Source organism: Botrytis sinoallii (assembly GCF_014898435.1).
Source record: "Botrytis sinoallii strain Bc 23 chromosome Unknown BSIN_007, whole genome shotgun sequence".
NCBI classification, from domain to species: Eukaryota; Fungi; Ascomycota; class Leotiomycetes; order Helotiales; family Sclerotiniaceae; genus Botrytis; species Botrytis sinoallii.
In genome coordinates this window covers 88,586-113,741 of record NW_024066034.1, presented here as the reverse complement: position 1 = coordinate 113,741, position 25,156 = coordinate 88,586, and the positions used below count along the sequence as shown (strand labels likewise).

The 25,156-nt window shown below is 43.1% G+C and overlaps 8 protein-coding genes across 8 annotated transcripts; 1 reads left to right on the top strand and 7 right to left on the bottom strand.

Annotated features, from left to right (window-relative positions):
* Positions 1-69: 69 nt before the first annotated feature.
* EAF02_004529 (uncharacterized protein) lies at positions 70-903 on the bottom strand (the record flags this gene model as incomplete). The annotated part of the gene is made up of 3 exons (XM_038900577.1): positions 70-109; positions 249-351; positions 762-903. 3 exons carry the CDS (start codon positions 901-903, stop codon positions 70-72), a joined length of 285 nt encoding a protein of 94 aa, XP_038759089.1.
* A 365-nt stretch (positions 904-1,268) lies between these two features.
* Positions 1,269-4,586, top strand: EAF02_004528 (uncharacterized protein). The gene is made up of 3 exons (XM_038900576.1): positions 1,269-2,265; positions 2,322-3,743; positions 3,801-4,586. The coding sequence occupies exons 1-3, from the start codon at positions 1,907-1,909 to the stop codon at positions 4,093-4,095; spliced, it is 2,076 nt and encodes a 691-aa protein (XP_038759088.1). The 5' UTR covers positions 1,269-1,906; the 3' UTR covers positions 4,096-4,586.
* A 62-nt stretch (positions 4,587-4,648) lies between these two features.
* Positions 4,649-6,967, bottom strand: EAF02_004527 (uncharacterized protein). Its single transcript, XM_038900575.1, has 3 exons — positions 6,635-6,967; positions 6,453-6,560; positions 4,649-6,398 (listed from the first exon to the last, which is right to left on the bottom strand). The coding sequence occupies exons 1-3, from the start codon at positions 6,836-6,838 to the stop codon at positions 4,899-4,901; spliced, it is 1,812 nt and encodes a 603-aa protein (XP_038759087.1). The 5' UTR covers positions 6,839-6,967; the 3' UTR covers positions 4,649-4,898.
* Positions 6,968-7,504: 537 nt separating this feature from the next.
* Positions 7,505-11,351, bottom strand: EAF02_004526 (uncharacterized protein; the record flags this gene model as incomplete). Its single annotated transcript, XM_038900574.1, has 5 exons — positions 7,505-8,218; positions 8,268-8,462; positions 8,521-9,295; positions 9,463-9,509; positions 9,966-11,351. The coding sequence occupies 4 exons, from the start codon at positions 11,349-11,351 to the stop codon at positions 8,298-8,300; spliced, it is 2,373 nt and encodes a 790-aa protein (XP_038759086.1). The 3' UTR covers positions 7,505-8,218; positions 8,268-8,297.
* A 1,581-nt stretch (positions 11,352-12,932) lies between these two features.
* EAF02_004525 (uncharacterized protein) lies at positions 12,933-13,963 on the bottom strand (the record flags this gene model as incomplete). The annotated part of the gene is made up of 4 exons (XM_038900573.1): positions 12,933-12,960; positions 13,032-13,495; positions 13,555-13,750; positions 13,827-13,963. 4 exons carry the CDS (start codon positions 13,961-13,963, stop codon positions 12,933-12,935), a joined length of 825 nt encoding a protein of 274 aa, XP_038759085.1.
* A 1,528-nt stretch (positions 13,964-15,491) lies between these two features.
* On the bottom strand, positions 15,492-17,263 carry EAF02_004524 (uncharacterized protein; the record flags this gene model as incomplete). The annotated part of the gene is made up of 4 exons (XM_038900572.1): positions 15,492-15,570; positions 15,626-17,010; positions 17,059-17,137; positions 17,187-17,263. The coding sequence occupies 4 exons, from the start codon at positions 17,261-17,263 to the stop codon at positions 15,492-15,494; spliced, it is 1,620 nt and encodes a 539-aa protein (XP_038759084.1).
* Positions 17,264-19,627: 2,364 nt separating this feature from the next.
* EAF02_004523 (uncharacterized protein) lies at positions 19,628-20,592 on the bottom strand (the record flags this gene model as incomplete). Its single annotated transcript, XM_038900571.1, has 3 exons — positions 19,628-19,876; positions 20,018-20,066; positions 20,132-20,592. 3 exons carry the CDS (start codon positions 20,590-20,592, stop codon positions 19,628-19,630), a joined length of 759 nt encoding a protein of 252 aa, XP_038759083.1.
* A 1,253-nt stretch (positions 20,593-21,845) lies between these two features.
* Positions 21,846-24,509, bottom strand: EAF02_004522 (uncharacterized protein; the record flags this gene model as incomplete). Its single annotated transcript, XM_038900570.1, has 3 exons — positions 21,846-22,919; positions 22,982-24,067; positions 24,126-24,509. The coding sequence occupies 3 exons, from the start codon at positions 24,507-24,509 to the stop codon at positions 21,846-21,848; spliced, it is 2,544 nt and encodes an 847-aa protein (XP_038759082.1).
* Between the last annotated feature and the right edge of the window lie 647 nt (positions 24,510-25,156).

Sequence of the window (25,156 nt, the reverse complement as noted above, 5' to 3'; positions counted from 1 at the left end):
GTGAAATGATGTCATGCCCTTGAACTCCCGATTGAATGTGAATCACCCATGGAACAAAATATTTCCTGCTCATCTCTTCTTGTTTGCTTCGACTTTCTTCAATTCTTCCCTATAAACGAAATATATTTAGTATTTGGGCATTGTAGGTGTAGTAACAAACTGCGTGAACGAGTGCGGCATAGCTGGTAGGTGCAAGATGGAACGAGGGAATCAGGGTGTGGCATGGAAAATGACATGGAAATACATACTTCAACTGCGCGGAGAAATCCTCCGAAGTATCATCGTCATCCCAGCTCTCTTCCCACAAATGTGTGTTGTCGCCGGGTACTTCTGTGTCTTCTTGGCTCCAGTCTAGAGGGGTAACCGTGTTAGTTTTAAATGTGTAAATGTCAAGATCTTGTTCCTGTATGATGTTGGCCCTTCTTCGATGTATGGCAACGGAGAGCGAATTTGAGATACAGAAGGAGCTGTGGGATGCAGACGCATATCTCTGCAGTTCCAAATCTGTATCCCGGCAGCACTGTACTCTGCGAGCAAGCTCGGAAAGCTACTCTCTCCCTCCCGTGTCTTCCATCATCCATAGCCCATTTGCCAATCCTCGAACTTCAAGATTCATCAGACACCATAACGCAATTGTGGTCATCAATTAGGAAGCCGCTTTTTACACGGCTCACTTCAGTGCTTGACTCTATTGGTAATCATCACTTGAACCGCTTTCGAATCGCCGCCAATACCAAACATAGATTAAGAGATAAACCTACTCTCAACTGGGAAGTCCTCAAACTCATCATCTTCCTCCAATGTGGTAACGGGCTTTTGATCTTTCGACGCATCGGCGGATGATTTATCGGCGCTGATGGCCTTTGTTGTTGGGGCGGCGCCAGAGGTTGGTGCTGCGGACATGATGGGTGTTTTAGATTTGGGGGGTTAAGTTCGTAGATTGAGGATGGGAAATATTGTAATGTGGTGTCGTATTCGTTCGGTGCGAAGGTTGAATTGTATGGGTATGGATTTGCGATGCGAAGGTGGTTTGGAGTCTTGCACTGTACAGCAGAGTGAATTCGCATAAGGCAAGCTCGCAAGAAATCCCTGGCCTGGTAGATTAGATAAGCTAAGGACCAATCAAGCTTAGTCAGTTAGTGCTCCATACCTACCTACCTAAAAGACCCTTGCCGCTTTGCTGTTCCGCCCGCCGCCTCTTCTAGGCCTGAGCTTTTCCAATGGATGGATCCAACAGTTACATTACTACATACACAACCTCGACCACCCAGGTACTCGGATGTACTTTAACCTGAACAAAAATGGATAGATGACGGCTGCCCCCAAGTTCTCTCTCTGATGGTCATAAATACGAAGTGCGAAGCTTTCGAAAGTAAGCTACGGATTTAATCTTCACCTTCTTCTTTCTCATCTTCTCCTTTCTTTTCCTTGAGTTTGATGTGACATTGTGACTGAGACTTCGGTTGATCTGGACTATTATGAGAAGGATCTCTTTCCTTTTTCTTTCTTGACCTTTCTTCTGATTGTCTTATTACCTCGTTGTACGTGTATGTGAAACTATTAACATCACCATCATCACCATACTTGCCCCAATTCACTGCCCCGCATTCTCCGAGCGCCAGGTTTTCGAACTTTCAATACATCAACGTCGTTTCACCAACAGGATTAACCATATCCGAGGCCCTCCGGTTTAATCACCTCTTGAGATTTATCTTGGACGTTAAACTGTCTTGGACAGAATTGAATGTCCACGAACTTTGTAAAACTCTTTTTTTCAGATACAGAACCCATGATCCCCTGGCCAGAATAACAGTCACTTAAGGTCGCGAGGCCTTCACACATCATACACGAAAAAAAAAACCGCATATTATACACCCGCACAAACACATACAGTAGAACAGCCAAAATGAGCAGGTGGTTCAGATCAGCCGTAAAGGCAGCACCTACAATGGTTGGAGAAGACGAGGAACAGCATCTAAGGAATGTCGAGGCTGCGATGTTAAAATTGTTGAACGATGACATCGATGAAGCAGACAAATTATTGAAGAAAAACGATTCTTCATACCATCATTTAGGAAGAGGAATATCCGGATTCTTATCTGCGATGATGGGGGTAGAGAAGGATTTACTCAAGGAAGCTGCGGTAATCTTACTAGAAGCCGAGAATAAGAGTTGGGAGGATATGAAGAAAGCTCAAAAGGAATCCACGGCTTTCCAATCAAACATATATCCACAGGGTACAGAGTATCTGTTGTGTTATTCTGTGTAAGTATTATTTCCAATGGGACGTGGAGAATTGGTGCTGATACAATTTATGATAGGGCTCAATTGACGAGTGCGATCACTGCCGTTCTCAGCGGAAGTATCACAGAAGCAGTCAAGGGCTTTTACAAATTGAGAAAGGCATATCTTACATTGGACGGAATACTGGAGATAGAAAACAAATACTTGGAGAAGATGGCGAGTTCCAATTCGAGCACGACTTCACTCACTTCTAGACCTCCGAGCCGAAGGAGTACTTTGCCAGCAGTTACAGTGGATGATATTGCACATCAAACGGCAAATCTCTCCGTAGGAGACCTCGATGAGAAGATGGACGAAAACAATGCTTCATTTCCGGACGTCTCGAGGCCACCTTCACCTCCCTCGGTTACGAACCCCTATGATATCGACCCGGCGCTTGCTGAAAAAGTGTTCACCAACCGAACAGATATTTTCATCCATTCTGGAGTTCGATTGTGTTGCGGCCTTTTACTTCTTGTTTTCTCCATGATTGAAAATCCAATTTTCAACAAAATATTGTACATTGTCGGATTCAAAGGGGATCGAGAACGTGGAACCAGACTCCTATGGCAAGCGACAAGATATCAAAATTTCAATAGTGCCATTGCTGCTCTTGCTTTACTTGGATATTATAATGGATTGGTTGGATTCTGTGATATTTTACCCACCGATGCAGGAGCTGACGAAAACCTTACGGGATATCCAAAAAAGAAATGCCAGGCGCTTCTAGCTGAAATGAAAACTCGACACCCTGATTCTAGGTTGTGGAAACTAGAGGAAGCTCGCATGTTATCTTATAAACAAGATTTAAAAGGTGCCCTTGAAATTCTGGAGGAGAACTCTAAGAGTAAAATGAAACAAATTGCTATGATCAATACATTTGAGATGGCTCTTACTACCTTGTTCTTCCACGAATATCAAAAGTCGGCGACGGCATGGATCAACTGCAGCGAGCAGAGTGCTTGGAGTCCAACGTTATACTACTACATGGCTGGTGCTTCATACGTCGAACTTTATCGCAATACTCGAGTCAGCGATCCTACGGCAGCTAAGATCTTCAAGAAAAAAGCTACCGAATTTCTCCTGAAAGCTCCACCTCTAGCAGGCAAACAAAAAGTAATGGCTAAGCAACTCCCTTTCGATATCTACATAGTAAGCAAAGTGGGTAAATGGGAACAAAGAGCCAAAACATGGAATGTAGATCTGGTAGATGCAATCGGACCCAGTCCTTTTGTTGAAATGATATACTTCTGGAATGGAGTTAAGAAAAGTGGAAATGTGGAGTTGCAGAAATGCTTAGATCTTCTCGAAGAGGGTAGAATGACGTGTCCGGAGAAATGTAATGAGGATGAGGATGATAAGGCAATCCATCTTTTGCTACGTGGATGTGTGATGAGAAATATGGGGAGGTACGAGGAAGCGAGAAAGATCTTGACAGGGGAAATTGTGGATTCTGAAAGGTATTTCTCTTCTTCATATCTGTGTTTATTTTGAACGCCATGACTAACGTATACCAGACATGCACGTGGCGCTCTCAGAGATGACTGGACTCTTCCCTCCGCCTACTATGAATTAGCATGTTGCTCCTGGCACGAGAAAGATTTGTCCCCAGCGGGAGATACAGTTTCGGAGGGGAAGGTTTCCGATGGTAAATTAATAGAGTATCGGAAGGAAAAAGTACTCGATTGTGAAGAGAAACTACTCAAGTTGCATAGTTGGCCACAGACTTACGTTTTTGAGGCGAGAATGAGCTTTAAGATTAGTACTAGTTTGCTTACAGTCAGACGAGAGAGGGGTTTGATTGGTCTTTAAAGGAGAAACTAGAGATCGGGGGATGAGATGGGCGATAGAGATAGATAGTTGAAAATATGGGGGGGTCAAAAGACGTTGGATGTAGAAAGAAAGGACCTCCGTCGGTTCGCGTTGGCATTTATAGATAGATGGGTTGGTTTTGGTATTGGAGTTTTGGTTAGCGAGGTGGATGATTGCTGGGACTGGATAATGGAGACACGAATGATATCGTTGTGATCTGAGAACGAAGAATCAGTTCTGAACGGGTTTTAGGAAGAAAAATGGAATTGAAGAAATGAGTAAAGATAGATGTTCGCAAGATTAGATAAATTGAGAAGAACGAGATCAACAGATTCACTGGGAAAGGGGAGACGTTCAATGTATTTCATGTAATGTAGCGATGGTGGCTTACATATGAAGACATTATACCTGAACTTCTAGATAGAAGTGGTCCCAAACCAACTATTGGTACGTGGTTCCAAAATCACATTCCTATTCCGGGATTCCAAGACTGACTTGGACGACCCGTGGACAGCATAATACTCTGTGAAATAAGGAGCAATCGATATGTTGATCTCATCATGTCTTACTCTTAAAATCTCAATTTGGTATTTTCATATACACTCAAAATCCGCCCTAAATACAAAGCCTGAAAGATGCATCTGTGCATGTCGTGTAACAGGTCCAAAGAAAATCGCTTGCCAAATCCATTAACCGATTTCCATGAGATGATCATCTCTTCCGTTCATATCGTCACCTCATAAAAGTTTATTCATTCCTCCTTGCATAAGACACTGCAATGATCACTAGCTTTTACCATCCCTCTAAACCTCATTACTTGGGTATTCAACACTTCCAATGGCAACGAACTCTTCCTTCAATGCTCTCACGCTGACGAATCTACCCAATAGATTCATACTTCCTGCCTTATCGTTTGTTCCACTAGCTCTTGCACCTCCAAAGGGTTGTTGTCCAACCACAGCGCCGGTACTCTTGCAATTGACATAGAAATTACCTGCTGAATTTCTCAATGCTTCTTCCGCATATCTAATCGCGGCTCTGTCGGTCGCGAAAACTGCGCCAGTGAGTCCATATTCAGATGTGGTATCAACGAGCTTGCAAACCGACTCGAAAGCTTCAACTGGAGCCGAAGAATCATCGTAGACGTATACTGTAAGAACTGGACCGAAAAGCTCAGTAGAGAGAAGAGGGTGTCTTGGGTTGGTGGTTTGGTAGATAGTTGGATGGATATAGTAACCGGTTGAATTCTCGTGCTTGCCTCCTACAAGAAGTTCGAGCTCGGAGTCGGATTTGGCGTTGTCAATGACTCCTGAGAGTTTCTTGAATGATGGTTCGTGAATAACTGGGCCGATAAAGTTCTTTGGATCCTTTGGAGATCCGATTGAAAGTTTGGATGTTTCTTCAACCAGCTTTTCCTTGAATTGAGGCCAGATGGATTTGGGAACATATGCTCTTGATGTAGCACTACACTTCTGTCCTTGGTACTCGAAAGCGCCACGAACAGTGTTGAGAGCAGCATTCTCTATATCAGCTGAAGAGTGGATAAGATGGAAGTTCTTTCCTCCAGTCTCCCCTACAATTCTTGGATATCCTTGATACCTACCCTCGGCAACCCCGTTTGCGATTGATCCATAGAGCTTTCTGAATACACTGGTACTTCCGGTGTAGTGAAGAGCAGCCAATTGCTTATGTTCCAAAACAACCTTGGTAACTTCGACGGGGTTTCCTGGCACGAATTGAATAACATTCTTAGGGAGGCCAGCCTCGAGCAAAATGTTGTACAATAACCAATTTGAAGCAATGGCAGAATCAGATGGTTTCCAAACCACAACATTTCCCATCAAAGCTGGTGCACCTGGCAAGTTACCCGCAATTGCTGTGAAATTGAATGGAGTAACAGCGTAGACGAATCCCTCCAAAGGTCTGTACTCGAGTCTATTCCAGACACCAGGCGAATGATGTTCGGGTTGTTGCGCATACAATTTTTCGGCATATTGAACGTTGAATCGGAGGAAATCTGCCAACTCTGCAGCAGAATCGATCTCGGCTTGCCAAGCATTCTTTCCCTGTCCCAGCATTGTAGCAGCCATAATTTCATATCTATATTTGCCAGAGATGAGATCTGCGGCCTTTAGGAATATAGCGGCTCGGTCTGCAAAAGGAAGAGATTCCCACTCGGGTTTTGCGGCGAGGGCAGCATCGATTGCGGAGGAAACATCGGATGGGGAGGCATTTGAATAGGTTGCAACTTTTGAGGAATGATCGGCTGGGTTGAGCTGGTGGGAGACGGAGGAGGTTTTAATCTGTAATTATTGTTAGCTTCATTTACTAGACCGTGAGAAACAACCAAGACTGACCTCCTTACCTCCGACTACCAAAGGGACTTCCAAAGGAGCCTTACTTTCCAGTCTCTCCAATGCCTTATAAAGTCCACCGCGTTGTGCGGATCCCTTAGCATAATGATGCTACATCGTCCATTAGCATTCCCGTTGCTCTTCTGAAAGAAAGTTATAACTTCTATTTTCTGGACAGAACTTACATTTGGCTCATTAACCACCTTTGGAATTTTAAAGCTAGCAATTGTGGCCATATTGCATCTATTTCCTGTACTTGATGTGATGCTACTACCCAAAGTGCTGGTGCGGGGTAGACGTATTGAAGCTTCACATTTGTAAGAAGCAATCAATGAACAACGATTAATTGTCTGAAAGCTTCTAGAGCTTTTGATATTTCTTGCGAGCATGATTGATGAATGGAGACTTTGCGAACCAAAGAAACAAAGAAAGAAGATAAAGTATAATTAGAGGATATGCCTACCTCGAAAAGAAGAGCAATCGGTGTTATCACGTTTATTTGTTGTATGATAAGAACATCGATGCGCCGAACAACGGGCAATTATATGTTTGAAGCTGTAGCTATCAGTTCGGTTTCTTACGGCTTTAGCACAATTAGACGCTAAAAGTAATCTAAATTTATAGAGGGGTGGATAAGCCCCGCATTGATCTCAACGGATAAGTCAGGAACAGAATCAATTGATGAAATAGTAGCGAAGATTCTCTTTCCATGATCGGAGTAAGGAGGTGTATTGTGTTACAAAAGTTGATCTTTCATGTCATTGTCGGCTGAATCAAACCGAATGTATTGAAAATCGAAGGTATCAAGGATATGAAGAATTACCAAAGCCGTCTTGGCCCACAATCTTAAGTGAATAACAATATTATAGTGTCTCCACCGGGAATGAGTTCTTTGGAGTTACACTGGAGATGCTGTATTGGTTTATTGGACAGATGTATCAGACCATAACTCCCAGTACCTTTGCAAGTGCAATCAGGAGGTGTAGACTATCATTCGAATATTTCGGCCGCTCATGGTCATGTTCAATGATGGCTGTCCCACGGTGCGCGGAGCCCTCTCGGTTCAGATGAAGGGGTAAATTCGCGAGAGCGGAGAGGAGTGAAAAAATAAAAAGCACGCTTTGTACGATACAAATCACACACCAAACTATATTCTCTAGGTTTCAAATCTGAAGGAATATTTGATTGTCGAATCTGATCTGGAAGACTGAGAAACCCCATTTGGGCTAAGAATATTCACTGAGAAGTCAATCTCCACCAAGTGGCCTTCTGCCCTCCAATTCATTATTGCTGATTGAGTATATACTTCTATAGCTATCATCCGAAGTCAATTGACTTACGCCAGATGCTCTCACCGATTGCTACGTTTTGTTTCAGTTATCGTTCGAAATTCGTCAATTGCTCGCAGAATTCCTCAAAATCCGGGTAGAACTTCTGGCTCTGTGATTCGAGGATCTGTGGCTAGGGCGTAAAGAAATTTGTGATCTCGCGTCGTCAATTCAAGGCTTTCAACTCCGACTCATTGAATTTGAAGGTCTAAGTATATTGTTTGTCGGTCTTTTGTTAATTGATACGGGGCGAAGACTCTCCAGCTCAATCTCATCGCTTAACACCCCTTTATGGCGATGTGGGATTACCATGCTTACAGCCCAGGCCACCAATATTATCAATGTTAACGGAACTGTGACAGCCCAGTAATACCCAAAGCCTTTTTGTATTATCATGGAGCCGTCAGGTGTCCAAGTGAACACTGGCATTGCAAAGACTGACTTTTTTTAAAAGTTAGCAATAGTAAAATGAGGAGCACGAGTGACGCACTGCAATGAAAGTTCCCGGCAAGAAAACCATTCATAGAATAGCGATCGTTTTCATGGCTTTTGAGTCTCGTTTTGTGTCTATAGCAATGATTTTCATGACCTCGCTATCCTTCCTACTCGCTTTTGCAAGGTCGGTTGAAGCTTCCGTCAAGAATATGGCACGGCGAGCAGAGGCTTCTGCTTGGAATTGTTGAATCTTTAAACCAAAGGTAAATAGCTGGATTAGACAATGGTAGATCATTTAAGGAACTTACGACAGAAAGTAGAGCATCCCTTCTCATCTGTAGATACTCCATCTTTAAAAGCATATGCTCGCAATGATCCCTCAATTCTCCAATTGTCTGCTTCCCTTCCTGGTCCAGTCCATCTAACACCTTTGTTGCAAACAATGCTCCTTTGATACAGACTGAAAGTCCAGCCACACTATACTCTGCTTTGCTCAAATCGGTAGTCGTACCTATGAAGTCTATGTGTAACGGATCTATTGAGGAAACATAGTTTTCATCACCTTGATTGTTAGAATTTTGTATTTTGTCGGTATCAACCCATCTATTGTGCTGACCGGTAACACTTTCAATTGCGTTGATATCAACTTCCGTATTGTTGATTCTGTCATCTAATTGCTTTAATTTATGACGTATGAATAGCCTAGCGATACACCATGGCTGACTAACTCCCAGATAGGAATCGACGTTGAATGGTAAAGGAACGATATCTATGTCCTCGTGTGCGATAAAGAGGCCAGTGGTTATGCGAGTACTAGAGCTTTTACTCAAAGTAAGGAGATTCCAGTTATTGATGGCAGATCCGAGTTTGAACGTGAGGGTTGTTAGTAATTCGGTTTGAGAGCTTGTAGAAGTAGTTTTGAAAGATCGAGTGATCCCACTACGGTGGATTTGAAGAAAGTTGCTTGGAATATTGAAAGACGAAGCAGATAATATCTTAGAATAGGAAGTTTTGGTGAAAGGTAAAGCTACTTTCCAATCGTCGGGTAATACAGCATCTGCGTTACTCCAACCTTTTCCAGCACTATATGAATTAGCCACCAGATTCAAACTAGACTGTGCGGTCAATAGTCTCGTACTCCATCTGGCATGAAACTTCAAATGCCCTTTAATGTTACCCTGGATTCCGGACAATCAAACAAATCCCGAAAAACCCAGACAATAAAACATTCAGATGAGAACTATACATACAGAATACGAATACCACTTTCAGGTTGATTACCATCGATGGCTAGATCCTAGTGCGAGTCAGTAGATAACCTTGTTCGTCGCTCTCAAACATTGTTACTCGATTCAAGCAAATTTTGCAGCTAAAACTCAGAGTGTAAAAATTCTATGCGCGAAGAATTGACTTTCATTTCACGTCGAAGCTGTCAAGGTTGAGAGTGTGGAAGGAAATATATAAAAAAGCTGACTTCGCCGAGTGCAGGGGTCGGGAAAAGCCTCAATCCTACAGCACATAATGGCATCAGCCTCCAATTCATGTGATGCGTAGCCAAGAAAAATCGGATTATAGGTTATAGCAATTAAGACTTGTGACAGGTAAAATTATTGCTGACTCTAATTCGGGACATTTGAGGTTGAAAAGTGCCATAGGCTATTCGCAATTTTACATTGTTATACGTTCAATATCTTTCACAGTACAGTAGTCCAAACAACGCTACCACCCTACCAGACTAATCACTCCTCCTTACAACCCCCGGAACAAACCACCAAGCCCCCATCATACACCCCAACAGCCCTAAAACGACTGGTTGCAAAACTCTAGCTCCTGCCCCATCCCCACCATCCAAATTCGCCGCCAAAATACCAGTCATAGCTGGAAATATATTTCCACCGGCTTGCGCAATCACAAAAATTATACTCGAGGCAGGTGTAATGATTCTCGACGGAAGAAGTAGTTTGGTATGCGTAATTGCTGCTGGGAAAAATGGTCCCAGAAGGAATCCGAGTAAACATACAATGACGACACTGCCAATTAGACTGGAGAGTCTCCAGCTAATGATCTGGAGAATAATGCATAGCAAGGAATAGAGGAGGATCATTGGCTTTTCACCGAATCGATGAGTAGGTTCGATGAGGAAGAGACGACCGAGTGCGTTTCCTGCGTAGAAGAGAGTGGGAAGGTAGCCAATCGATGAAGCTTGGATTCCTGAATTGGGCGCGAGAGTGAGGAGGTAAGTCACTAGCCAACCGCCGATGGTTATGACGCTACCCAAATGAAAGAAAAAGAAAAAACTGATAATCCAGACGCTTTTTTCTCTCAGGACTTCCCCAATATCTCTCCACATTGCATTTCCTCTTCTTGCATGATCACTTTGTTCACTTTCTTCACCTTGTTCTTCGCTATCTTGATCATGCCGCGTTTTGGTCACTATATCTCTTGCAAAGGCCCAAGCTACCACACAAACATTCAAGCCTGCAACTCCAGCCAAAGCCCCATAACTCTCCATCCAGTGCACCGGCTTGACAGTTGCAATGCCAGTTACAGCCAATGGACCAAGCAAACACCCCACACTATACGCCGCGTGTACCACACCCAACCACCGATGTGCCTTGTCACCAACCTGGGCTATATAAGTATTTGCTTGAGCATCTTGGTATGCCTGACCTAGAGCCGCCAGACCAAAGCTCACTACGAACAATGGCCATGGGGACCCCCAGATTCTTATAAATTGAGTCAAAAGTTGCAAACTCGCACCTAGAAGTAGTATCCCACCAATGCCCAGACGTAGATGGGTTTGGAGAAAGGGAATAGTAATTGCCGCAATTACCCAGCCGAGAAAGCAGGAGAGATATAGAAAGGCGATGGATGATGTGGAAAGCGAATATGTGTCTAATATGTAAGGGATGAGAGAACCGAGACTACCATCATTGAGACCGGCGGTGAAAAAGGCAAGGATTGATGATGTAATTTTCAAGATCAGGGCAAAATTCGATGTTGATTCAAGAGGAGATGACGATGGGTCAGACAGGGGGCGAGATGGTGTATTTTGTGATGATGAAACTGCCTCTGGCCTAAGTACGGAAAGGGGGACCTCGGTAGAGAGACTTTGGTGAATGGTCTGCGTTTGGGACATGATGTAGCTACCCTTCTAGGGAGGAGCAAAAGTAATAGGTGGTAAAAAATAACATACAACAGTGGGGATTCGCTGGTGGTCACCCACCCAACTACTAATCCACCGATCTGAAGCTTGTGTATGGCAGAGCGGACGGGATGCCCAATTCTCTTCAGTCTATGGTCGTATGTATTAGTTCGGATTCTAACAATCAATATATCAGCTGTTGCACGAAACAGAACTATCATCAATAAAATGCTAGATGTATATATATATATGACATAATTGACAGTGACGTCACGCTGTTGACAGCCTCTACGTAACCGAAAAAAGCGGCGGAAATTGACCACTATTCAAAAGAACTTCAACAACTAAGATCTCTTCTCGATATAAGTTTAAATAATAGAAACATTTCATATCAATACAAAAAGGACTCAAATTTTTGTATGCTTTTTTCAAATTTCAATATTTAATTTGAAATGAATTTATAATCTATTAAAAAAGATCTTTGAAACGGTACTCAATTTCCGCCGCTTTTTTTTTTGGTTACGTAGAGACAGCTCAGCCTCTCATCGCTTGACGGCCCGACATTCCAGGATGCATACATAAGGTTAATGTTCGGGCCATAATCTACCACCTTGATGGCGACCTTCCGATTGGCAGATTGGTGATGCAAGTGAACTTGCACGTGGCCACACAGAGCCTGAAACTCGGAGGGGCCGGCTCGGGCGAGAGAGCATGCTACGCGTATTTCCTCCTCCTTCCTCGCTGACATTGTCCTCGACTTTTATGGCTTTCGATTATATGACTTCGGATTATATAATCAAAATGAGTATAATGCATGGTCAGTTTGCTTGAGCCCTGAAACTCTTCTATTACTATTTGCAGTACTTTGTACTGACATGTAAGTTCCAGGTATACACTCTCAATAAGATACTGTGAATACATCATACTTACCACCGAGAGGAAACAAATGATTGCAAGCTTTGTACGAAAAAAGCAGGGCAAAGGCAGGACCAATAGAAATTGAAGCAATTACTTCACGCATTCGGAGTTTATGATTGAGGTGGCCAAGTCTCTCATTATATTGCCCTGACGAGGGCCTAGGCTGGCGCATCCACTAGGGACCGCCCATACACAATCATCAAGATCATGCACACAACTAAAGCTACAGCATCTCCATGCATCCCAACAGAAATAAGAAAAGTGGTGCGAAGAAGTCGCCCGACCAGTAGATCCATCTGTACCATTTCCTTTTCAATTCCAAACGCAACGAGTAACATACCCACAGAGTAAGTCAAGCAATTTGTGAGGGTTGATAGCAAAACAGTACAGAAAGCAAGAAAAAGCAAACGCGAGTTCCTTCCGCTAAAAAGAACAACATCGAAGCGAGATAGCAAGGGGTATGACTGAGAAAAGGATAGAAAATTAATCTCGCGTATCATCAAAAAGATGGCCAACCTCGTGTGTCGAGGCGGAGGAATTTGGTGCAAGCATCGCAAAAATCTCCAAAAATTGGTACCAAATTTGATGGAGATATATGATCAATCTCAAAAACAATTGACGCCGTGCCGAAATACCTAACATGGAACATGCAACACTTCAGATGGTTTTTGGAGATTTGAAATTTCTATCTTAGAAGTCAGTAAACCTGTGAGAGAGTAGGTCAGTAGTTCATGGAAAAGGGAGGAAATGGCTGACCCAATATCCACAATGTCATCCACATGGTTGCATAATGCCACGAAAAGGTCAAAAAAAAGTTTACCGCCACTCTCCATTTCTGTCTGCATGGTTCCGCTCCTCTTAAATGTCTTACGACATCTGATAATCAAGGCAAGATAATGAGCGCGTAGTCTAGAGTCCGTGTCTGGCGTGTTGTCATAAGCATACCGAGCACTGCGAAGAATTGTAGCAACCTCGATTCCACTCTGTAAACCTTGCTTGCGAAGAGCAACGCGTTTGAGTTCCTCGAGACCATACTTCTCCGCAGCGCAGTATATGACAGTATCCTTTAAAAGGTGTTCTTCCACGCTGGATATATAACTTGTAGCCTCTACCGACCCGCGGCCACCTATATTTTCGGGGTTGGGTGAATGATCTGCATCCTCAAGCTCCCAAGAGTTTCGGCGTTTGTTGTGAATCAAACGTGGATAGTAGTCACCCTTCTGTAAATTTGTCAGTATCACCGAGATGACTGTGTACTTCATGCCATCGGTAAACGTACGTAAAGGTATTCGAGAACACAGGAGAAGATTTCAGGTTCTTCATCGGGTAAGGTGATCCTCTTACTCTGCGCCTCGAAGAATTGTCCTCTCATTGCCGTCGCAAAGTATGGAGACAATGACAGTACATCTTCATGCGCCGCAAACAGTCGTCCTTCCTTACCAACTGTAAATGTTACAATTGGTGAGGTCAAGCTACTATAGTGATGTCCCATCAGTTTTGATTCAACTCAAGCCACAGTTCATATTCAACAACATGATCAGCCTGTCTTACCTCGCATTGGGTGAGCCTTGCGAGCTTTGATCGAACGACTTCTGCAATTTCGACAATTTTGCGGGATCCCTATATGATTTCTTCAATTTGATGTTCTTTTCCACACGATCATTCGATCTATGGGAACGCTTGAACATGGCTGCTTCGGGTATATTGTCAATTGATCGATATATGGACTTGGAAGGGTAATTGAATGAGTGTCGAAATTAGTATTCGGATGTGAGGGTAGGGAGAGAAAGGTGATTGATTTGACACACAAAACGAAAGATTGACAGGGTCTCGGAAGAAATCTCAAAATTGTACTAAGTGACAGTAATGAGATTCTTGAATGTTGGTAGTCGACCCGAATGGTGTGGTAAGGAAAGGAAAAAAACGGTCGCGAGGGCGCGAAGAGGCCTCAATATATATATTTATCCATTGACACACGGCGGCCAAACATTTTCTTGGCAGGCAACCAATGTGTATCCCACGTGATACTCGGTCAGTCCAATTGAGGTTCAAATGGTAGGGATCAAAATATCTTTTTCATTTGATTCGTTCTACTCAATGCCGCTCAGCCTCAAGTTCATATCGTGATGAGTCCATTCGTTGTTATGTGTAACATTTTGTGATGCCTATCATAGGCTGAATTTCCCGTCTTCGCTGTCCGATAAAGCCTGGCAGTGTAGTCACATGCACGCGGGGTCTCATCACGTGTTTATTTGATTCAAACATCAACAACTCGATTTTAGCTATATTCCATGTTCAAACGAAGGATGGTCTAGTAGCATCGGAGCTCCTTACTATTCGTCTTTAAGATTAACATTGATACTATCGAAAAGCGACGTACTCCGAACACTTTGTTTCTTTAAAGCGTGCGAAGTGAAAATTGTGAACAACGTGCATCAAGGTTCCAATTCCTGACCATGCCGTAGCCTATGTGAGAGGATTCTGGCGCCTGCTCAATGAGTGCAGAGGCTATCTCTCATCAAGTGTAAAGTTGCTCAACTGAATGCCGACTCTTAATATCAAGTATATCTAGGGATGCTCACTGCTCAGTGCTTCTAAAGCGCTTAAAGTCAAACACGGCAGAATGAGATTGTTATCCTCATAGAACCACCATACATAATGAAAGAAGATCTGGATTTGTTAGAGGTGGCTCCATGGAGCAACACTGTTGTGTAGCAATATGAACGTAGATGCAGCGTGAACCCGTCTTTTTATTTTTTTAGAAATCAACAACTAAAGTCGCATTTTGAAATGAAATATCCGTACATATCATTCATGCTGATCAATTATACTGACTTCGTCATCTTAGATTTTTTGACTGAAGGGTAGATGTGTCGTCCCAAACCACAAGTACGTATGCCATGATTCTGGTATACACGCTAATGGTCTAAGGGAGTGTATGCAGAGCGAATAAATTTTGTTGAAACGGGTAACTATCAGGCGAGAGAAAGGAAAACGAACTCGGGGATGGGGTCCTCATACACAATTACACGCAAAGTGTGAAAGAGAATTTGTGCCCCATGAAGGAGCAAGTAATAAGTTTTCAAAAAAAAAGAACCAAAAAACTAATTCCTAAATAACACACAAAATTGATTATACGTCCTACCGTCAATTGATGACTCCACTCAGATGAGTGCTCACACGTCCGATTTCTCAACAGTAAATACCTACTAGGTCTTATGCTACGATCCAACCCTGATAGTCATTCTCATTACTTCTCGCCAATGTTGCTGTGTACTCTGGCATACCACCGGCCCTATGATAATATTAATGTCCACAAAGGAAAGCAGAAAAATAAGGGAGAAACTTACCAGTTGAGCGGTTCAACCTTCCTTCCAGGAATATTTGCCCCCTGATACCAGCTTTTTGCCAGCGGAAACAAAGATTTATTCCAAGCTTCAGTCATCCTCCTATGCCAATCCTCCTCCGCTTCACTCTTTGCCTCGAAGTAAGTCAAATTTTTCTCGTTTAATCCCTTTATCGTGTCCGCAAGGTATTCCGCTTGGAATTGAGTACAGCTCGGTCCGTTCGAGAATGCAGTAGGTGCTTGAGGCCCGTAAAGGAAGAACATGTTGGGAAAGTTGTTCATTGCAATACCCATAGATGTGCGTGTTCCATCTTTCCATTTCTGGGCAATGGTACTACCGTCTATGCCTTGGATATTGAGTTGGGCCAGCGATCCAGTACAGGAGTCGAAACCCGTGGCGAGAATTAAAACGTCGAATTCTACTTCTCCTTCTTTGGTTTTGATACCCTTTTCGCTGACTTCTAAGATGGGCGATTCGTTTATATCGATAATATCAATGTGTGGCAGAGAGAAAACTTCATAAATGTTTTGTTCTAGAGAAGGGCGTTTGGTTCCCCATGGATGAGGTGGAATCTCTGGTGCCAAGAGCTTCTGTTTTTTGGGGTCGGGAATTCGTTTGAGCACTGATTTGCGCCAAAAATTGTAGGCCTCGTCGTTCGCGTCTTGCTCGAAAAGTATGTCTTTGTAGTTGTTGAGCCAGAAACGGAAACCGCCTTTCTTGATCAGTAGGTCATGGAAGGTGGCTTCCCGTTCTTCTGGCGTGTCATCGAAAGTATTTTTTTCTAGAAATGTATATGGGAAGCCAGCAAATGTATGTCGTGTTTTCTCAAATTCTTCTTCATACTTGCCCTCGGCCTTCTTTCTGGCTTCTTCTTCTGGGTCAAGAAGTCCTTGATTCATGGGTAAGGCGTAATTGGGTGTTCGTTGATAGACGGTAAGATGATTAACAACGGGTCCAATGGTTTGAACCACCTGTATACCAGTTGCTCCAGTTCCGATTTGGCCAACTCGTTTGTTCTTTAAATTAACACCATGTTGAGGCCATGTTGCTGTATGATATATGTCCCCTTTGAAATTACTAAGTCCGTTAAAAGGGGGGGTGAAACGACGAGATGCAAATCCTATACAAGGTATGAACCATCGGCAATAAATTTCGGAACCATCTGAGCATTCCACAAGCCATTGATTGCGTTGCTTTTCGAAGGTAGCTCCGTCGACATGCTTGTCGAACTCAAGGTCTTTCCGAACATCCCATTTCTTTTCAACGTGTTCAAAGTATCGACGAATCTCGCTACCACCGGGAAATTTCTCTTTGAATGTAAAGTCCTCCCATAACTCTTTGTCGAATAATTGATAAATTGGGGCATCAGAATCGACTCGAGCGCCAGGCTATTGTATATTAGCTTTGGAGCCATGCAATATGCCCAGAAAACATACATAACAATTCCAGTACCAGATACCTCCACTCTTCGAACCTTTCTCATAAATCTTACAATTGAGTCCTTGCTTCCGAAGCCTAATTGACTTGTGAGCGACAACGCATTCGATTTCAGAGATGGACTTACTTATTCAGCATAGTAAAAGAGCCAAATCCAGCTCCTACTAGTAGCACATCTACTTCTCCAATCTGTAATGAGCCCATGATTAATTGCTCACGCGCTTGCTGTTGAAGAAAAAGAATGACGATCAAGAGAATCAAGAGTGAAGGTGACCTCGGTATTGAGGTATGAAAATCTGAAGGGGTATCTTGACGTGGCTAGGTGTTACTTATCAAATTCAAGAAATAGAAGCTGAATATGTAATACAGATGGTTCTGATTTGGAATAGAGGGTACAGGGCAGTGATGTGTTCCGTCTTTAATGGCAAGCCGAATGTTCCAATTACATGCACTAGTAACCACAGCTCAAATTCTCAAGCCATTTGAGGAGCAAAGCATCCTCGGACAGATGGGCTCAGCTTTTGAAATCCCACCCATTTGAGGAGTAAAGTAAGGTATGATCGGACAAATGGGAATTCACATCACAACTTTCCGCGCATGCTAACGAGTAAAGGATTGAAGATGATTAGTATATTGCCAACATGAAGAACTAATCTGAAACAACACCACTACAAAATCACTGCATTAATTAGCTATAAGACTTGAAGAAGTAACGAGATCACTGCGGATTTACATCCGCAGTGGTGCGGGGTAATACTTAGCCCCTCATTAAAATGTTATTCCCGTGGGGTAGCGGGGGGGCACTATCTAAAGCTAATCGTAACCGAGTACGACGATAGAACTAGAAGGCAAGTATTGACTGCGTCCGCTCTCAAGGATACTTACTACCCATAGGTCACATGGAAACATGATCTTAGTTTGTTATGTACCGAGGCGAGCGAGACCAACAATGAGACAATGAGTACCGGTCTCGCCGGTGTCATGAATGAATTCCAGAAATAGATTCCAAGGCTCGGATCGTCGCTCCTTGACTCCGCAATGGGATATGCCCTGTTATTAGTCACCTGTGGCTACGAGTTTTTAGGAAAGTTTCCCGAGCTGTGTTGCATTTTGCCGTTGCTTGATCTGCATGAATCTGTCAATATCAATGATTCTGGTCACTGCAGATATAATAGACTTTCGCAAGAGGGCCCGTGTTTGATGTCTCTTGGTCGCGTGTCGATATAATTGTGGTACAGCCACCATAAATTGCAGTTTTGGTGGTATTTCGGAACGATATTGAAACTCTTGTTTAGTCGGAGCATCAGTTTGGACATTCTTCATTGTCCTTGGATATATGGATTGACAAAAATAAACGCATGACCAAAAACATTCGTTGAAGAAGTCAGTTCAAAATGTTACTGTGTAGATTCGTGCCATCATTTGGAAGAGTGATCTCGTCAGTTATTAGTGTAACAGAGAACCTACCACAAATAACATACATGATGGTCAGCCATGATAGCATGTAAGGGATCGTCCGTCACTCTCTACTAGCTGGTCTAGAACTTTATGCCTTTTCATTACATGTCGATGTCTGCAGGTAGCCTTTCCGCTTGGCCTATCAATCCCCACCACCTATTGGTTACCTATCACTCGTACCAAGTTTTGTTACAAACGCAGCTCTGTAGGCGTAGCATTAATAATCAAGGGATAGTGGCAAAATGAGCCTATTATGCTTCATAGAGGGGGGAAAAAGGATTTCGGCTACCCTTTCATGGCCTCAGTCCAATGATTTACCAATTGCTCCTATATTATTGAAGAAAATTTTACTCAATCGGACGAGAATACACCTTCAAGTGTTTCATTGTCTCACAGTTTCTCACAAACTCTTAATAGTGGTTAAAAATATAATTCTTGTGAGGATTATGTTCGCATGCTCCGATGGAGCTTGCCTAGTTGCAGGTAGAAGTGGCGTTTGACTTTTCCACTTTGTGTTAACGTATAATTTCCTTTTACCGCATTCAAGATATCTGGTTGTGCCAAACCTGCCCCAATGGATGGGTATGTAGCAGCCATTTTGGTCCTCAAAGAAAGGGTCAACAAACTCATTTCCCAATTCCGAATTCACCGACTTATTTCCCACTGAAGTAGTCATGGAGCAAATATGCATCTTCGAGGGAGTCACACTTATGATTGGAGATCCCCCTGACGACCACAAGATCATCAGAATCACAATGCGCTGTTTTGATGATTCTTTTATCATGGTTTATAGTCCAGCTCAAGTAGCTATATCACCATATCTCCTGGCACAACACGACGAATCCCTAAGTTAACTGAGGCGAATCTCCCCCAGACCAAAAAAACTTGTTGCATTTGCTTAATTATGTTTAGCTATAAATTGAAGCATGGCTATCAATGGTGTCTTGACTTTTTAGTTCTGCAAGTGCACGTCGTTGATTCAGCATTGACTGAAGATAACTACACCTAGAAGTGAGGTTGAAATACGCATTCATGACTTTTTGTCTTGAGCTCGATCTCTTGAAGGCTATAATCTACAATCCAAACCGCATTATTCGATTCCACTCAAGTTCAGCCCTCCACAATTCCCCTCACAACCTTATCCAAATCCTCTTTCTGTACCCCCAGCAACTCATTCGACATCTCCTCATACTCTGTATAATCACCACCATATCCTTTCACAGAATTAACATATCTAATCAACCCCATCGCACCACTGAAACCTCCCCTTTCCATCTTCTCCATCTTCTTCTGCTCTTCTGCATCAACATATGAAACATCCCACTTTTTATCCGTCGCCTTTTCAAGAGAAGCGAGAATCTGGTTTCGCGAAACATAAAAATTGGAGATGAAGAGATATTTATTGGCGGTTTCTTCTGGATGAAACAGTGCTTTTTTGAGAGCGGTGCCAATAGAGGCCATTGTCGTGGTTGAATAGGCATATTTACCTTTGTTTTATACGACAGCTTTTTGTTCTTTTAAGTCGAAGCCCATGAAAAGTTTTACAGCCCTATTGTCCAAATTGATCAGTCCCAATTTACAAATAGAAAGTAACGCGATTGATCTCCCACATACAGTTCAAAGAATGGGCCAGTGACAAACGCAGACCAAGTGAACCCTTCCTTTTCTTTCCCCTTCAAATATTCCACAGTGTCCAGCTTATACTTAAAGTACTGCGGGATGATTTTCATAGCTTCATCATTTCTCGTATCACTTCCAAACTCAGATGGTATAAAACGTTTTACACCGGCTTTGCTAGCTGCATCTATAACTGCCTTTTGCTGCACATCAGCAGCAGCTGTTGCTTTAGTTGAAATGACTACATCTTGTCCTTTCAAAGCTACCAGAAGTTCATCTTCTGGATACTCGTCACTGACCCGGTGAACAAGGAGATGGGTTGGGAAGACGGATTTAGATGACTTGCGAGAGAGGATAGAAACATTGAAGTTGGGGTCGGCGTCGAAAGTAGCGAGGATCGAGGTCCCCAAGTTACCGGCTGCACCAATTATGATGATATTTTTGAGTGGAGAAGACATCTTTGGTGCGCTGGATAGAGAAATTGTACTTGTACTTGTTCTTGTTCCGTTAGAACTACCTAGTGGTCTGGGCGAAAGTATAACTGAACTTACTAATTTCGCCATTTTATCCTCAGACTGAAAGTATCGAAGTGAGTTGGTCCAAAAACAAGTAACCGGGAATATGTCAATGTTAAAACTGAACTTAATAAATGCTTCAGAGATTTCTTTCAAAAGTGTTCGTAATTGAAGTACTAATGTTTGGATGCAGATAGATTTGAAGAGGAAATTAGGCCAAATTTATGGAAAGCCTCCCATCCAAAATAAACGAGCAGCGTTTGATTTGAAATCAATTAAAGATCTGACAGGTTTTCGGATAACGCAAAGCAAACAACGCGGACAGTTCAAAGTCCCGCAATTCCAAAAAATTGGTGCGATGTAGAATGTGGAAGAGAAGACATTCAGATTGATGGGTCTAATTCCGCAATGCGTTCATAATGGGATGTCTGATGTGGTAGCAGCATGTAAAACTCACCCCCTACTGCCTTCAAAGACCACCACCAACCTGGTCCAGCATACTTGTTAACCCTAGATCTTTTCCAATTCGCTCCTGGAAAGTTGGAGTGTAAAACTTTTACATTCTTCCCATCAACTGAGTGTACATATTTTATGTTCCCATCATGAAGGAGGATCACTTGTGTATGGAGATCTAGCTTCCCCATCCTCCCTCCAGCTCTTTACTAAGATCCTCCACGAATATCCGACATGTCCTTATTTCAGCTTCCCATTGATTTCTCATACTGTTATTCATCCACTTGGACCATCAAGGCTATTCTAGCTATGCCCCAAATTCCTTTTTGATTTAGCCTCAGGGCATATAGTTGAATTCGGTAGACCACAATGTCACGAGCATAAAATTACCAACCCAATTTACCTCGCGCCATGAATCCTCTCAACACAACGACCATCTCAAAAGGAATCATATTCGAATAAGAATTAGCTATCAAATTACATAAGGAGTAAGTACCAAAAACAAATCCCAGACAGGTATCGAAAACAATTTTTGACCAGGAGGATTATTCCATTCTATCCATTCCAGTCCCCACCAAGTCTTATGCATCCAATCCAATACTGCCATTCGGCCCCAAACCCAACTCAGTCCAGCCCAGGACATGCTATCCAAGAGAAAACTCCGTTGATTGATTGACTGATTGTACAAATCATCCCAGACAAGGCCGGGCCCCCATGTACTATTCCATTTACTCCAACCGCAATTAAAAATCATCATCAGCAAAATCCCACTTCCTCGGCGCCAGTTTTCTAACTCTCTTAGTCGGACTTCCTGGATCTACATCTCTTTTCTTAATCCTTAATCTTGCACTCGCACTCCTAGCGACTCTAATTTCGTCATCCTCAACCTTCAATCTCGCCATACTGTCCCGCAATTCCAGTCCTTCATTCTTGGAGGCGTCATCTGGAATTGGCGATGCTGATTTATCCATAGCATGTGTTCGACTCTCCTTCAGGATTCTATTTGAAGGCTTTCGAGGTTTCGTCGGACTCCTGCTACTCAGCTCTCTCTTCAATCTCTCAACTTCCCTCAACAACTTTGCGTTTTCCATTTCGAGTCCGAGAGTTGGGTCACCGTCCTGATTTTCCTTATTTTCATCCCCAGCAATACCAGCCATTCCAGCGATGCCTGCACCTAAACCTCGAACCACGACTTCAACCTTTCTATCCCTCCATTCCTCTTCCCTCTCTCCATGCTCCTCTAATCTTATCATCCACTTTCTACCTTCTTCTTGGATTCTCCTTTCCATTTCCTCGTAGCATTCTTCTCGAATTTCCATCTCTAGTTCCAACATTCTGTCTTCCATACTTTGAAGATGTGCTTCACTTTCCATTCTCAATCGTGACTCGCGTACTAATTCGTCGCGTAAACCATCGATTTCCTCAGACATGCGTGCAATTTCTAATGCCGCGATTTCCATAGTTTCCCGTTCGGTATCGGTAGGTGTCTGATGTGAACCATCACGGTATCGAGAGAAAGTAGGAGAAGTAGGGCTGGTGTAACTTGGATGTCTATCAGACGATTGAGATGATCCGAGAATGGTAGCCGTGATTGATGGAATTCTTGGAACCGTGATCTCTTTCGCCAAAGCCGAGTATCGTAGGATTTGCGAAGTTGCATTAAAGTCCCCCAATGGATCAGCCGTAACGATCATGATCGCTTTTTGAGGATTTCGATGATGGTAGGTTGCTGAAGAAGATTTTGCGCCATGAGATGGGAATGAGTTTGAGAAAAGAAGTTCGGTCAGTTTACATTGGCGAAATGGAACAAGATTTGGCTGTTTTCTTTTGGTTAAATCTTGAAGTCTTAGATAGAGATAAAAAAGTGAATTTAACGTACCTTTGTATTGTTCTCCAAATCTGATTGCATCTGCAAACACTGCCCCAGATACATCAAACTCTCATTAATCTTTCCGGCCTCAGCTAGTGTAGCACCAGCGGTTTTGGTATCTCTAGCTCTTTCACTTCCAGCCAGATCTACAACTGTAAGTGAACTTCCTCCCCAAGTGCCTGGCATTCTCGATTTTCTCCTCTTCTTTACCTCGACACAGAAAAAGCCATGAGACCTAGATGATGTACTGTTAGAATTAGTCCCCGCGACTCTTCGTTCATTGAGACCAGCTTCCAAAACCATGAGAGCATCTTTCATGCTACCGCAGATAATCTTTCTTAGTCCAGCAACCACTTTTCGTTCGGGTGATTGCTCCGTAGGTTTAAATAGTAGTGGCCTTCTTCTAGATTCCTTTGTAGATTTGTTGAGTGACGCTGGCGTTAGAAGATCGAATATCCTATCATTATAAACTTCGTACATCGAGATCAGAATCGCATACTCCGCATGATGATCAACATCGACCGTAATTCCTGTAATATCCGGACTGCTTGGCAAAGCTGATGGTCTTGTAGGTATCGTTCGTCTCGGAGGTTGGTAAGAATCGCCCTTTTGAGGAGTTTTAGCACTAATCATTTTCCTGGCTGCTGTTGCAGTAGCTTGCATAAATGAGGGAATAAAGGAAGTCATCGATACTGTCGATTCTCCTGGAATTGGCACTGGCGCACATCCTGGTGTTTTACTATCATCTTGGTTGACTACGATCCTGATGCTCTTAGGACTTCCTGTTGCCTGGAATGGGGGCAAATATGGATATAATTTGGTTGGACTTGGGTGGTAGGGAATGGGCACGCGTACCACCTGGGGTGTTGGGGCTCTGGAGCTTCCTCGAGATGAAGCTGGGTCGAAGTAGTATGTATCTAAAAACATCTGCGCAGACATAACTTGGGCCTCTGATGGATCTGATGCTGCAATTGAACCATGTAATCCAGGGTGTGAATTAACATCGAGAATGTTGCTGTCAATAGAACGAAACAGTAAATCGAGGGCAAGTTGTGTGAGTCCGCGTTGACTCCGAGAACCAAGAATTGTATGACTCTGCGATAGTTACATTAGCACATACACAATTTGTACATGATCAAACCAAGATATCAACCTTTCCAGAGCCAGTGACTCCCAATGTAGCAAGTAATCCATCTCTACCCTCTCCACCATTTGGTCCCAATACACCTTCTACCAAAGGCAGCACACCCGTTCCTTGGAATACATCCAATTGTGAACTTTCTTCTTCAAAGACCCGAGTAAAAGCGAATCTTTCCACTGCCCTGCGTCTATTGTCATTTGGTGGATTCAATGTAATGTGGGTCGGAGATGCCGTTCCATCTTCAAGTTCTTCTTCAGTGGGTTCTTCAACTGTAAGAAAGCGCTCTGGTATTGGTAACGTGGGGTACAATTGTTGAGTTGATATTGGAGGAGGTCTTAATCGTAAATAAACTTCGAATAATGAAGATGTTGAATTTATTGCAGTCGGCGATTCCATGATTGGGAGAATTTGGAAAAGTGTTGTTTCTTGTGCTGATCAATGAAGGAGGTTTAAAAAGTCGCGGGAAGATTATTTGATGTGCTAGGTAAAGGTAAATCTGGGGTAAAATGTTGTCAGGGCAACCGAAAATAAGCAATGTGAAATTTCCCGGCATTGTTACCCCTGACAATGCCTCTGCTCTGTACCCATGCATATATATGCGAGTGAGTGAATGATGAAACTGTATCAAATCGAGTACGACCTAGGCACGTTTTGTATTTTCATGAGCATCCTAAACTTGCACTTCCACGGCTGTGGCTCCCTAAGGCTAATGGAGCGCCATTCCATTGTGAGTCGGTCATCTGGGTAGATTAAAGAAGCATAAAATCACTATCAAATTCATATATCCTCAAACAACTTCAATGCCAACACACACACTATCTTTATTTGCATACCTACTACAGTTATCTTGTCTCCCCATACCTTCAAAATCATCCTTCTTGCTTGCCTCCCTCCCCCTCCCTCCCCCTCCCTCCCCCTTTCTCGGCCCAGCCCAGTCCAATCCCAACACTCCCTACAATCCTATCAAGAAGTTCAAATTTAATATACAGTAGTACCAACGCAAAAAAATCTTTCTAAAGTCCCTCCATATTTGTATATGCCCC